Below are 14,358 nucleotides of genomic sequence, written 5' to 3' on the forward strand. Positions count from 1 at the left end.
TACTGTAATTGTATTTTATAGTAAAGCTGGTCTACTGTAAACTTGTTTCACAACATAATGTCAGGTTTACTGTAAATTAAAGTTTACATTTTTTTTAAATATAAGAATATTTTACCATAAACCAAAAAATTTCATAAAAGAATTTTTAGTCCAAGTACTGTGAATAACAACAGGTATTTATTTTCAGCAGATTTGTAGAAATAAAATCCATTTATATATTCGCAATGTCATAAAGAACAATGTCACAATACAATATAATGTGCTGTAAAACAACAAACCCATAGAACACATTTCCTACATCAGAAAAACTTTTATTCCATTCGTCAAACAAAATCAGTGGGATCCATCTTGTGGAAGCTGAACTGTAAAGAATAAGACAGACAATGTGGGAGGTCATAAGATGGTCAGGAAGTTATCTACATTTTCAAATCAAATATGTTTGAAGAGCTGTCTTTTTACCTGTTGTCTTGTCTTTTGAAGAGATGAAGCTATGTTAGCAGTCAGCAGGACAGAACTGCACAGCCACTTGGAGGGAAAAAGCTTGGGAGTTAAAAAAAAGTCATCTGAAGAAAAGAAAGAAAAAAAAAAAAAGAACAAAGTTAGAAATTCATCCTTGCTGACCTACGTAGCTAATCTGCACTTTTAACATTTGCAAGGTCATGGTTTAAACAAATGAAGTCATTAGATGTAAAAAAAAAAAAAAAGGGGGGGATCAAATATCAGTTAAGGTTATATAAATACAAAGGATGTTACAACAATGCTAACAGACATTCAGCACTGAGCTCATCTCAACCCAAAGCCGCCCGAGGAAGATTAAGCGGCAAAAGTCAAGCTAAAACCTTCAACGGTAAAATTAGCACCTTAGCTAATGTTAATTCCGAACCAGCTCAAAAAATAACACCACCATATTTTCCTTTCTTTCACCTCATTTACAGACACGTAACTTATAAGGTTGCAATATGCCAGTTATATAAAACACCAGAGTTAGTAACGTAAAGGTAACGTTATGTTACCAGGCTAACCAGAACAAACCAGCTCATGCTATAATGCTAAGTTATAGCATGATGCTATAAGCTACGTTAACTCCATCTAAAATGTACTTAGTGACCGAACTGATTAGTGTGTCGGGAAACCCGCTCACCTCGATTACTATGCATAAAGTTAAACATAGTACCTTTAAATGGTTTGATCGCTTCTTTTGTCTCAGTCAGATTCTTTCAAATAGATTTATCTCATGAGTACATAAACTGAAATTTATTCCCAAGTTTCCTGAAATATCTGCAAAAACAGCAACAACCTCATGAATCTGTCTGCTGGTCTGACTTTATCTTAGAAACAAAATCATTTTCCTCTTCAGAGAATCCTGGTTTGTCCCACAGAAGTGGAGCCAATGCAATTATGTCTCTTCACTGTGAATGATTAGAATAATGGGAATCAGTCGTCTTTGTCTTTTTTTAAAACTTATTCTGCGTGGAGCTCCACTGGAATAATTCGTGGAAATAAGATACTTTGTGTCCTTGTATTCAGCAGTAAAAAAATAAAACAATAAAGAGCTTTAATATGAGAGCTGCTGTTCATCAGTAACTTTAGATGTCGGTTATTTGGATATGTCCATTTGTGTTGTTTTGTAAAGACCAAAACAACAAAGATTTTACAATCAATCTTCTAAGTTTGTTCTGGGTCTCATCTGTTCTTGATTATCTTTAGTTTTGGGTGCGATGTGTTGCTTTTGGAGGTTTTTAGCCTAATTCATGCTCTATGTAAATCATTTCTAGATTCTGTTTGATTTTAATCCAAGGAGTGCAGTTTGTAAAGCCAAAGTCAAAAATCAACAGCAATGATTTGGTTATTTTGCCCATCATAGAAGAAAAATAACCTTAGTATTCCTTCATTTATAAATGTCACTGTTTCAAAATAAATATTTTGTTAAAGATAAATATTTAGGTTGATAAACTAAATATTTATCTCCTAGCAAAATATTTACTTAGAAAATTATATAATTAGCCATCAAGTTAAATATTTAGCTTCAAATTAATTATTTAGTTTGATCATTAGTGTGGAGATAAACATTTAGCTTGTGAACTAAATACTTTGCTTGCTAATAAGTATTTAGCTTTAACTAAAACTCAGAGCTCAATAATTATTTTGAAGCTAGTTTTCTTTAGCGTTTTAGGTAACTATTTAGTTAGCTAACTATGTAATTATTACATTTGATAACTATATTTAGTTTAGAGCTAAATATTTGATTTTAGAATAAATATTTAGCTTGAATCTAAATAACATGTTGAAAATATGATGGAAAAATTAACCCAAGTTATTGCTGTAATTATTGACAGTGTAACTTTACAAAAGGTAACTCATATTAATCAGAAAGTGGTTTGTTGGTAAATTGGGTCAAATTTTGTTCACAGCTTATTCACAATTTAATGAGAGCAGGAATTTGTTTTCATTAAGGACCAGGTTGGTTTGGATCGCTTCTTTTCTCTCAATAAATAATTATTTAAAAATAGATTTTTGTATATATATATATTTGTCTGGATTTATAATTATTGAAAGTAGTGGTTACAGAACTTTGATTGTATTTAGAAATCAGATTAAGACCAAGCTTTCCCTGGAAAGCATGTGTTGTAATTAAAAATATCACCCATTTCTGTGAACGCTCCAGGATTTCCCTAAACTGCTGCGTGAAAACGTCATTTTAATAACGTGGTCAGTGTTTCTTTTATGAATCCTGTGGATGCTAATAAAACGTTCCCTGAATTTGGCTCCAGAGGGGGAGGATCTTCGCTCCATTTAAAAACAGCCAGCTGCTTAAAAAAATCTCAAACCACATTTCCTCTCATCTCCATCAACACTTCTTGGCGCGGTAGGTCAAATCCCTCTGCAGTCATGTGATTCAGCATCATCTCGGCTCATTTCTTAGCTTTTTAAAGTGTAACTATCCTAAAGTAAAGCCTGCTACCAATTTTAAAATGACTCATTTGATATTTCAAAGAGCAAAATAAACTCTGCCGTTATAAATACAATCTTTTTTAGTCAATTATTAGGTGATTTTCCTTCTTGTTTAATTGTTTTAAGGTGGGTTTTGTTATTTTTGTCAACTTTAATTTGCCTTTTCCATTCCTGTTTGAAACGCTAGAGAGGTTTCGGGTTCCTTTCTGTCCACCCGGTTTTAGTTTTCTATACTGATTTTTATCTGGGATTCTGGCAGGTTCTGTTTAACACATTTATACCATTTTAACTGAAATTAACTTTCAGTTAATTCCACATTAACTGAAATTTTTTCAAATTTCAGTTAATTTTTCCAAACTAATTTGGCAGATTTGTTTCTATAATAGGTGTTTTCTTACTTTTCAATGCTGTCTTTATTAATGTTCCTTTTTAATGTGATGTACTTATAAAAAAACATCCAACCCTCCTGCTGAAATGCTAATCTTAATCCTTGTATCTTATTTTTATGGCAAAATAATGTTTTTGGACATCCAGATGCAGAATTTCCAATTAGAAACTCATTTCTTTGTTGTGGTGATATTTAGCTAAAACCCATCTGCCTCTATAAGTTTAGTTTTTCTCTGATATTTGACAGAACAATCAGCATGTCTGGTTAGAAGTTTTAATCTGCTCATAAGGAGCATCAATATTATATTCATTTTTGACTTTATGTATTTGAGTTGGTATTTTTTCCAGGAGGAAATAATTAGGCAACACACACAAAAAGAATTTGTAAAAACAACTAAGTCAAAAATTGTACCAACAAAATCCCAACATAAATAATATTGAAACAGAAGTTAACAGAACAACTCTGAATCGTGTTGTTATGTCGAGGGTTTTGTATTTGTTGAACCATCTAGGCCACCGTACGAATCAAAATCCAGAACAATGGGAAAGTTCAAGAAGATCTTTCAGGACGGAAACGCCTTTCTGCCAACTGCCTGAAAAGAGCCGAACTTCCCATCACTACTCAGGATCTTCCTGAGACATTAGTACTTTAATCCTGGAAATGTTCATCAGGTGACAGAAGGCCGACTTTGTAACCGTCTTTATGTGACTCTGAATGTTCAGGTCAGAGTTCATCACTACACCCAGATTTCAACATGACCTCTGGTTTCTGTCTGTAATAACTGAAGCTGTGTGTTAACTCTGCTTAGGTCCAAAGATAATAACTTCAGTTTCTTGTTCAGTTGGAGAAAGCTATGGGACATTTATCAGTTCTACGCTTTTATCCAACTTTTACATCATTGGCATGAGACGTGTCATAATTCTACATCAGAAGACGCAGACGCAATAAACCCGGACGTAAACAATGGCTGAAAATTATAATAACGGACTGATGAAAGCAGTCTGAGTCAGTGAACGCATCACATCCCAGTCCAACCAGTCCTGGTCCAACCCCACGTCCAAAAGGCCGTTTCTGTTAACTGGCCTTCCTTCATCTTGCTATGATTTTGTGACAATCCTGTCGGTCTCCATTGCTGAATAAACTTTAAAACCCTCCATAGACGCGGCGGCCATATTAATGCCATAAACAGAGCAGTGCTGTTTAACGTCTCCATTCTTCTTCTGCGCATACCGGTCGCTTTGGGTCAGAACCGTTCACCCAGAAGTCTGACTGAGGTTGGGATTAACTAGAACAAAGAACCACGCAAAAAAAAAAAAAGGCACTGAGCATCAAGACCTGATGAGTGAGCTTATATGGAGCTAAATTGGTGCCATAAAGTTTGTTCAAAAGAAAAATTATTTTAATTGAAAAAATATTTTGAAACTGAAAAATGTCTGAAACTGAAAAAAGAAATCTTGAATCTGAAAAATATTATTTTTTTATTTTCAAAGCTTCGAAAATATTTTAAGTTTAAAATTTTTCTTAATTTTGAAATCTTATTTTCAATTTCCAAATCTTTTTTCATCACTTTCAAATAATTTCTTTGCAGTTTCAGACTTTTTTCCAGTTCTAAAAATATTTTTTCAGTTGCAAATATTTTTTTCCAGTTTCAATTTTCTTTTCTTTTGAATAAACTTTACGTCCCCAATTTAGCTCCAACAACAGCTTCTGTCTGATCTGACCAACGCACACAGTTCAGCACGACCCACAGAACACGATGATAAACTCAAAGCATCGTCATGGGAACAGGAAACGTCCAACCAGCTGTTGGCAGCTTCGTTTAAAGTCATCTGATTGGAGTATTTGTTTCCGCTGGGGATTTTTCTGGAGACAGAGCGCCGTTTGTGCTCTGCTGCTCTTCCTGCTGTTGGGATGTAATCCCATCACATGGCACCACAGCGGAGACAGATCTTCACCAATGAAGCTTTGAACTACCTGCCGCTAGTAGCACAAGAGAAAATGGTGAGCTCTGTTATGTCCTACCTGTGCTTTCAGTAGCTTTCTATAATATTGCTCGGGTCACACTGAGATTTTGCACGTTTGCTGCTTTAAACTCTTTCAAATGGATTCAATATGGTTTTCCACCAAAATCTACAAAAAGGAACATCGCCTACGTTTTATTACCGTTTAAAGTGACCTATTATGCTTCATGAACAGGTTAGAATAAGTCTATGTTCATTACACCTGAATCTCTCAATTCAGAAGATGTTTTAGGAGAAAGTGGTTTCTGGATGGTAAGATGACAACAAAACACTTGTCTTTTTCAGCAGCCATTGTACAGTACATGCAGTGGTAAAACCAGCTGACCAAGCGTTCCAGAACTCTCGTTGGGTTGCTAGGTAACAGGGCAGTGCCTACTGATTTGTGACTTTACATTCCAGAGGCTTTTGAAATAGCTCATTTTCTAGACACTAATAAATTTATTTAAGTTTATTGGTCCTTATGAGTTTAAAAAAAGAGGGTTTGGTGCTGAAACTAACTAGTTTCATAGGAATTTGCAGAGTTAGGTGAACATGTGCACAAGGCACTCCCTCAGACAACTAATTATGTCATTTAATGTAGAAAATATTAATAAAAATATTTTATATACAATTTTTATGTTGTTAAAGGTAAACAGAAGCAAAGTATGGTGATCTTAATGACATTACAAACACTGGATTTAGATATTTGTTAAAGTAAAACAGCCACTGTGGAAGAAAAATGAACCAGCAACTGTTTTATTTTATTTAAAAAAATTACATCCATGGAATACATGAAGCTAACAAATAGCTACACTGAAATTAAATACGAAGCGTCGTTATGGTTACTGTTGCTTTAAGAGTCAAGCTTTTGGCGGAAATGAGTCCGGCACTTAAATTCATCCGCCGGCCTATTTCCCCTCCGGACAACGGTCATCGCGAAGCTTCAGACGAGGAGCTGATCGTTTTATTTCTTACCATTCTGTTATAAGTAGTTAATTTGTCTCCATATTTTCAGAAGAAATAAAACTAATTTTGTTTAAAAATAAATCAAACGGTTAAATTTAGATGTTACAGCGAGAGGGAGATTAGGATGGCTCCGACGGAAACCGGTGAGTCAAAACTCGTCTTAAATCTCGCAATTTGTCAACGTTAAATGGTTTTAAAATGCCACAAACTGGTCGACAAAATCAAACCAAGAGTAGATATCTATATATATATATATATATATATACATCTATATATATATCTATAGATATATATAGATGTTCAAAGAAGATGAAATGCTATTTATTCTCACAACCCGGGTAACTAAAGACGAACCTATTTTTTCTCCTCACCTCGAGGAGCAAAAATAGGTTTTTACCGAAGTAAAATTAATGACACCACCCGAAAACAACCTAACACATTAAACTTTATTTATTAAAACATTACATAAAGAGTGTTTGAATGAATTAATAGCTTGTATATCCACCTTCCTTCAGCAGCAAAAACCGACGGTCCTTTTTAAATCATTTCTTCAGTCACATCCTTTTATTCGTTAAAGTTTGAGTTAATTATCTAACATTTCACTGTATAATATTTTAGTAAACAGAATAAATGCTGCACTCAAAAACTTCAAGATACCGAGAAGACGAGGCTGCATCGCAAGTCCAAATCATCATCCCTCCACTGCCGTGCTTCATAGCTGGTGTGGAGTTTGGTGTCTAAAGAAATGGTTTCCAAACTTTGTCATCTTTAGGGGAAGATATTTAGCATCTAATTTTGCATTTACACATGAAATAACAGCTGTTAAAGAAAACGACTATAAGAAATACATTTTCTACCGTTGTTTGGCGCCCCTCCTGCACAGCGCCCCTCTAGTCTGTGTTTCCTACAATCTGTTCTCTGCAGCTGCACCTTTCGATCATCATGGACTCTGAGAACGACATCCTGTCCAAGGAATACTTCAAGATGATGACGGATATGATCGTGCTGTGCGTCACCTTGGCGCTGTCTCTGTCCTTCTGGATCATCTCGCTCACCATGAGCGCCATGTCCGGTGAGCCGCCGCGGGATCAGCTCAGAACTTATCACGTAAAACCAAACCGTGAAACCATGCGCTCTTCCCAGAACCGATCAGAAGCTGCTGCTGTTAAAAAACCAGGTCATGGATATTCAACAGTCCACTGGAAAATATTGAAAATAATATCTAATAGCTGGAGCTACGTGGATGTTTTTTTGGTTTTTTTTACCCCTCCAGGGTATTTTGTGGCTCTAGTGCCCCTTATATGACAGCAGGCTGACAGGAAACGGGGAAGGAGAGGGGGGAAGACATGCGGCAAATGTCGTCGGGTCCGGGAGTCGAACCCGCGACGGCCGCGTCGAGGACTAAAGGCCTCCAAATACGGGTCGCGCTAACCGCTACGCCACCACGGCACGCCCGGATGTTTTTAAAGTATTAAAATTTGGTATTTAATGTTGCTTTTTATTAGGGCTGCAACTTACAATTTGAGTAATTATTCAGATGAATAATCGATTAATCAAATAAACAATTTGACACATTCTGCAGATTTTTCATTTAACGACAATAATAAAAAAATAATAAAAAACATTGTTTTCCCTAAACTGCAGTAACGTAACCATTCCTCTGGTAAACGATTGATCACTTGTAGATTAATTGATACATTTTTGCATTAATCGGTTAATAGTTGAAAGCAGTTGAAGTTGGTTTAATGAAGTTTAATGAAGTTCTGTGTCACAGATATTTACAGACTTTTTTTAAACTTAAATGTAAATATTTGTTCTTAATTTCTTCTCCAGGTATGTTATTCTTTCAGCTTTTTTAGTCTGTATACTCCAGTTAACAATTAATCAATTAAATTAGTAAAATTAGCTAAATTAGTTAGCGATTATTTCAATATTCGATTAATTATGATTAATTGTTTCAGCCCAAGTTTATGGAACTGCAAAATGTCATTTTTATAAGTACATTCTCACAGAATGTCACAAAAATTTGAGAAAGTGGAAATATTCCCACAGCATGATGCTGCCTCCACCGTGGAGAATATTTAAAGAGCTGAATGGAAAAGCTTGAAAACTCACCTGGAATGTTCTTGAATTCTCCTGGGAAAAGTGTTGAACTCTGTTCTTTTCTACACATATTGAGGCTCGTTTCTGTTTCCCAAAGGGAACCTGCAGCCAGTGTCGCCATGGCGATGGCTGTTCTCCATCTTGGTTCCCCTCATGCTGACGAGCCGAGCGCTGAAGAGACGCAGCCTGGACCGGTCCGGAGCGCTGGGCGGTGAGTCGCTCAGAGGGAAAGAGAATCTGTTTTACTTCCTGGTTCATCTGCAAACATTTTTTACCTGTTATTGTTCACTTAACAGCTCCAACTCAGGCAGATCAGATTTTTAAATCTGATTTTGGTCTGGACTTTGACTAGGCCACTTAACTTAAATTTGAAATCAGAACAAGCCAAATAAACTTTGTAGTTCCTGAAATCTAATAAATTCCTGTTGGCCGTTTCATTCGAACAGGAATTAAATGAGTGAATTCAGATTTTTTGGTGGTTTTAATGGGGATTTAAGCAGCTGACATCTTTAGGTCACTGGACACATTCTCCATTTGATCCGGTTCAAATTTCCTCCTTTCCAGGAAAACCTGTCATGTCGTTTCATCACATGACAAACTGCAGCAGAAACCTTTTAGGAAACGAAACAACGCTCGCTGTGTTCAAAACGCCTCCAATAATAATCAATAACTGGTTGATTATTTTTAGCTTTGGCTCAGAAGGTTGTGGTAAGACGCTGCTTACATCGTGGCCTCACTGAGCCTGAAACGGCTGCAGCTGCCCTCGTCTTGCGTCATTCTGCTTCCATAAAACAACCGCAGATTTAGATTAGACAGCAGCAGAATGCCGACTTTAAAAAGGTCAGAGGTCAGCCAACACTTGGACACAGAGGATCGTTGTTCTCTGAGGTTCTGCTGATTCTGAGCGTGAAGATCCGACATTCTGCAGTCAGAGCTACGATCGCTGAGGAAAAGATTTTAGTTTTCTGCTATGTCATTTTCTTCTGATTTTCTCCTTTTATGAATTTATTAGAAACGTTGTTTTTACAATTTTCCAACATTAAACTACATGAACTTTTAAAGACAACCATTTGCAATGGGATCTCCAGTAGCAGTCAGTGTTGCAACGTAAAAGAAGATGCCTCTGACTCAAGACAGTGTCATGACGGGTGAATGAGTTTGAGTTTATTGGGGATTTTCTTAACATTTGATGTTTAGGCTCAGATATAATCCTAAATCTGGTCTGTTTTTCTGGAAAATAAATAAACTATCTAGAGTTTTTATCTGTCAACATGTTTTCTGATCAGATTATTATTGGGTGATGGAAGTTATGATCGAAGGATCTGAGTTTTTCTCCACTGTTCCAACTGTCAGGCACGGTGGTGGCAGCATGGTGGAGAAGCTCTGCTTTGGTTCTGGTTGCTCTTTTTGTGGATGTTTGTTCATATTTCTATGTGATGCGTGGGCCTGTCGCGATAAACGGTAAATCAATTAATCGTACGATAAATTAAAACTATCAACGTCATTTTAATTATCGGCATTATCGTCTCTTCCGGCCTTTTTCTCTTTCTGTTGATGACACCAAATGAAAAAAGGCTCAACTCCGGTGCTCTCCACTGACCTCTGACCTCATTTCCTTAGTGTAAAGCCCAGCGCAGACGACATGATCTTAGAGCTGTCGGCTGATTGTCGGCCCATTTTCAAAACCTGACAGACAACACATTAGCCGACAGAAATCCTAGATATAACGGTTCGATCATGTTCGGTCCTGCTGTGTGGTGTCCAACAATGGGCACAAAATAATGGCTGCAAGTTCAGTGAACTAATTTTAAAACCAGGCATTAATCAATGCTTTACTACAGTCTACCTGCAATGCATGTTGCTAGTGTCAGCGTAAAGTCCTGACTGAATGAAAATCATTAGAACCTGTTTATGTCACGTTAACGAAGAACAGCTGAAAAGTTACCGGGTTTATCAACTGCGGTAGCAATTTCGCTCCAACTCCTCCTCTTGTCATTTCTATATTCTTTGCATGTTGAATAAACATTAATGTTGTTTCCACATATCATCTCCAGGTTGCGCAGTGTCAGCTGTTTGGGATTCCCCTCCATAATTTCCCCTCAGAAAGCACGGAGGAAAAATCTCGCTTTCTGATTGGCTACCTGTCACATTCAACAGGTGGAGTTAAGATCCCAGTCTGGAAAAACCACAATCTTAGAAAGACCAACGTTTTAAGATTGTTGTAAGGGGAAAAATAGGAGCAAAACATCATGTAGTGTGAACTATTGCATCAGGTAGTCGATGTGCCCATCTTCTCTATTTAAATCTAATTATTACTGAAGGGCAACATAATATACAGACTTCATAATCTGCACTCTTTTGGTTGAATGCAGTATTTATTTCCACTTTGGCTTTATGTTGTTTAGTTTTTATCTAGTACATTTTTTGTTAATGGAGACTGAGAATCCATTTTATTTTTGTTTTTGGTTGTTTTGTTTATTTTGCAACACTGACTGCTACTGGAGATCCCATTGCAAATGGTTCAAACGTGGCCACAGAGATCACAAACACTGATTTTCAGTTAGAAAACGTAGCGGCAGTCCTCTTTCTGCTCAGCATGATGCTGCCACCACCATGCTGAGCAGTGCTCTCACCTCGGCTCCTATAAACGACCCGCCTGTGACTCGTCTGACCAGAAAACGAGTCGAGTTAAAGAGAACCGTGGCACTGAAGACAAATAAAGATAAATCAACCTGATATACAGATTGCCTCATGCTTCACCTTTGACCTTTGCAGCTCTCCTGGTGGGCTTCGTGCTGACGATGGCCAACCTGAGCTTCTTCTCCACCCTGCTGGCGTTCTTCTTCACCTCCAGCCGGCTGACCCGGTGGGGCGCCGAGAAGAAGAGGAAGATAGACGCCGAGTACAAAGAAGGTGAGACGATCAGAGACGAATTAACCGCACAGTTCTCCTGTGACATCATCGCACTTCAAGGAGCTTTGTAACTGACAGCCATCTTGGTAGGCAGTTGCTATGACAACAATAAACAAGCCACAAGCTTAGAACTAGATCTTCCCTCATTCTTAACTTATAAATATCATAAGTACATTACAGTTCTCTACACTCTGTAAGATAAATATCAGTGATATTTACTGTAGCACTTACTGAAGAACCAGCAAGATTAGCTTAGCTGAAGTAGCTTTTACCTGCTAGCTAAGATAACATGTAGCCTCCATGTTTGTTACTGCCTGTACTCACTCTGCCAGTCAGCAGAACCTGGTTATTCACACCAAGAGTTTGTATGTATTAATCCGATTAATCGTTGATTGTGTTCACTGAATAGTGAACTATGTCGTAGTTCCAGATCGGAGCAGCTCATCGTTTTCCTTCTCCGTCTCATACGGGTCGAGCCCAACAGCAGCCATTTTGTTCATGTTTGTCTTTCATTGGTTAAGTGGCCACATATTTTCTTTTTGTTGGTCTGAAGCCGTGGGTTCGCACCGATTTCCTGCCAAGATGGCGCGGGTCACTTCTGATTCAGACTAGTGGGAATTATTTATTGTTAAATTAAAAGTTGTGAAGCTGAAGGTTCTGTTGCCAGGCGGCCAGAGGAACTGGGTCCAGGTGTTCTGTAACGGCGGCGTTCCCACCGAGCTGGCGCTGCTTTACATGATCGAGGTAAAAACACGAACCGGCCGCTCGCCGTCAGGCCCCGCCCCCTCGCTCACCGCCGCCGCTCTGCTGCAGGTCGGCCCCGGAGAGATTCCCATCGACTTCGGGAAGCAGTACTCGGCCTCCTGGATGTGCCTGTCGCTGCTGGGCGCGCTCGCCTGCAGCGCCGGCGACACCTGGGCGTCGGAGGTGGGGCCGGTCCTCAGCCAATCACAGCCCAGACTCATCACCACCTGGAAGGAAGTCCCAGCAGGTGAGACACCGCTTCAGGTCCATGGCCTAGTCAAAGTCCAGAGCTACATCCTGGAGACGAATGAACAACAAGTTAAGGTTTTCCCTCAGCTGAATGCAAATGCAGGCCACACTTTTCAGATTTTGTGTGTTAGAAGAACAAAATGATTAATCAGATTAATCGGTTGCTGAAATAATCAACTAATTTCAAGAGATGCTAATTTTCTCTGCTCTGATCAGCAGACAGATAATCTACTCTGGATTAGATTAGAAATTAAACAAAATGATTGTCAACCAATTTACTAATCAGGACTGACAACAACAACAACAATGCACTGAGAGCAGTGAAAACTGTACAAAATGATAAACAATCGTTTCATTTCTAAAAATTAAATCTTTTTTAGAAAATAGTTTTGTATCTGAAAATACAAATATGGTCTGAATTTTCTATAATCTCTTTTGAAACTTATTGCTCAGTGTTCTGTCAGCAAATGGCCTCCAAGTCTGAATACTCCAATTAACAATTAATTTATTAAATGAGGTGATTATTTCAATAATCGATTAATTGTGATTGATCGTTTCCTAAACACACAGTCTATATTTTCTATATTCTCTTAGAAAACTCTCTGTTGCTGGAGCATTTTGGGTTTTTGACTCTGTGTACTCCAGTTAGCGATTGATTACTAATTTAGTTGACAATTATTTCAATAATCGATTAATTGTGACTACTCATGATTAATCGTTTCAGTTTAAAAAGCGCCTTAAAAGCTTCCCGAATGTTTTGTACCTTTTCCTCCAGGAACTAACGGAGGCGTGACTCCGGTCGGACTGGCGGCCAGCTTCCTGGGCGGGGCCACAGTGGGCGTGGCCTACTTTGCGACGCAGCTCCTGGCGGTGGGTGACCTGCCGCTGGCCGACCCGCAGTGGCCCGTGGTTCTGTACGGTGGCGTGGCGGGGCTGCTGGGCTCCATGCTGGACTCCCTGCTGGGCGCTCACATGCAGTACTCGGGTTAGTTAACGCTCGCCGTCTGGTCGCCGGGTTAAAGCCGCGTTCACCGAGCCGATGCCCTCTGCGCCCGCAGGCTTCGACTCCAGCATCGGGAAGGTGGTGAGCTACGAGTCGGCCACCACCAGGCGGATCTGCGGGAAGCCCGTCATGGACAACAACGCCGTCAACCTGTTCTCCTCGGTGCTGGTGGCGCTCTTCCTGCCGGGCCTGGCCTGGGGCCTGTGGCCCCGGTAGGCCCGGGATACGGACCGTGTGTTTCTGATCATGAGGATTAGCATCATCGTTTGGTAAATTCATTCCGACGACCTGCAGAGAAACGATTTAATCATTTACGCCACAAAACGAGTTAAAATCACTGAGTTTAATAAACTACTGATCATTCTTTGTAAATCTGCTCCGACTCTGTTTAAATCTTTCACAGCTTTCCATACCTCACGTCTAACAGTTCAGGAATTTAACGCTCAAAACTCCGACCTTTATCTGGTCAGTGAATGCACCACGAAGAAATTTGGATTTTATGTTTTTAATTTCAGAGGCACAAAAGGTTCAGGTTTATTTTATTAAGATCAAATACATAATGGATCAAATTAGTTTAAAAAAAATTTTTCTTAACTACTTTTTTCAACATTTTTTTTTACATTTTTAAACTTTTTAAACTTATTTATTAAACATTTAAATATTTTTTTACATTATTTCTTTAAATAAAAAAATGTACTTTTATTTTTAACTTTAAATATTTACGTAACTATAAATACAAGGTTTACAAGAAGGTTTATGGCAGATAGTTTTGTTTTAAAAATTTAGCGTAAAGAAAACCTGAGGATATTTGGATAAACATTTAAACATTGGTCCAAGTGATAAAGTCTGTTTTTAATTAACTTTTCCTGACACATTTTGGCAAATTAACCAAATTCCAGACTTCAGAGGAACCCGAGACATTTTCCTTTTTTGTTTGATCATGTGATATTAATGTTAAGACGTCAGTTCTCTGCTAGAGGAGCGACGGTCAGACGTACCTGCAGTTTCTCCATCTGGTGAGCCACAGCTTCACGCCAGCC

General features: G+C 38.3%; 1 protein-coding gene and 1 long non-coding RNA gene across 4 annotated transcripts; one reads left to right on the forward strand and one right to left on the reverse strand.

Moving 5' to 3' along the window:
- Positions 1-155: 155 nt before the first annotated feature.
- On the reverse strand, positions 156-8,516 carry LOC114161011 (uncharacterized). The gene is made up of 3 exons (XR_003598917.1): positions 8,422-8,516; positions 460-563; positions 156-362 (listed from the first exon to the last, which is right to left on the reverse strand). It is a non-coding gene; the product is annotated as an uncharacterized LOC114161011 (long non-coding RNA).
- Positions 2,755-13,694, forward strand: tmem19 (transmembrane protein 19). Of its 3 annotated transcripts, none has more exons than XM_028044019.1 (8): positions 2,755-2,866; positions 7,231-7,378; positions 8,507-8,620; positions 11,185-11,322; positions 11,990-12,066; positions 12,136-12,313; positions 13,091-13,300; positions 13,374-13,694. In XM_028044019.1, exons 2-8 carry the CDS (start codon positions 7,249-7,251, stop codon positions 13,532-13,534), a joined length of 1,008 nt encoding a protein of 335 aa, XP_027899820.1. In that variant the 5' UTR covers positions 2,755-2,866; positions 7,231-7,248; the 3' UTR covers positions 13,535-13,694. The 3 variants fall into 3 exon arrangements, with proteins under 3 accessions (XP_027899820.1, XP_027899818.1, XP_027899819.1); XM_028044017.1 differs by lacking the exon at positions 2,755-2,866 and adding an exon at positions 5,012-5,341; XM_028044018.1 differs by lacking the exon at positions 2,755-2,866 and adding an exon at positions 6,029-6,449.
- Positions 13,695-14,358: the final 664 nt, after the last annotated feature.

Source organism: Xiphophorus couchianus, chromosome 17 (genome assembly GCF_001444195.1).
Source record: "Xiphophorus couchianus chromosome 17, X_couchianus-1.0, whole genome shotgun sequence".
Classification (NCBI taxonomy): Eukaryota; Metazoa; Chordata; class Actinopteri; order Cyprinodontiformes; family Poeciliidae; genus Xiphophorus; species Xiphophorus couchianus.

What these genes read in the sequence shown, in the direction of transcription:
- tmem19 (XM_028044017.1), top strand. Translation starts at nt 5,267, where the DNA reads ATGGCACCACAGCGGAGACAGATCTTCACCAATGAAGCTTTGAACTAC. An exon ending in CGCTGCTTTACATGATCGAG is followed by an intron (nt 12,067 to 12,135) that starts GTAAAAACACGA and finishes GCTCTGCTGCAG; the next exon opens with GTCGGCCCCGGAGAGATTCC. An exon ending in CTGGAAGGAAGTCCCAGCAG is followed by an intron (nt 12,314 to 13,090) that starts GTGAGACACCGC and finishes CTTTTCCTCCAG; the next exon opens with GAACTAACGGAGGCGTGACT.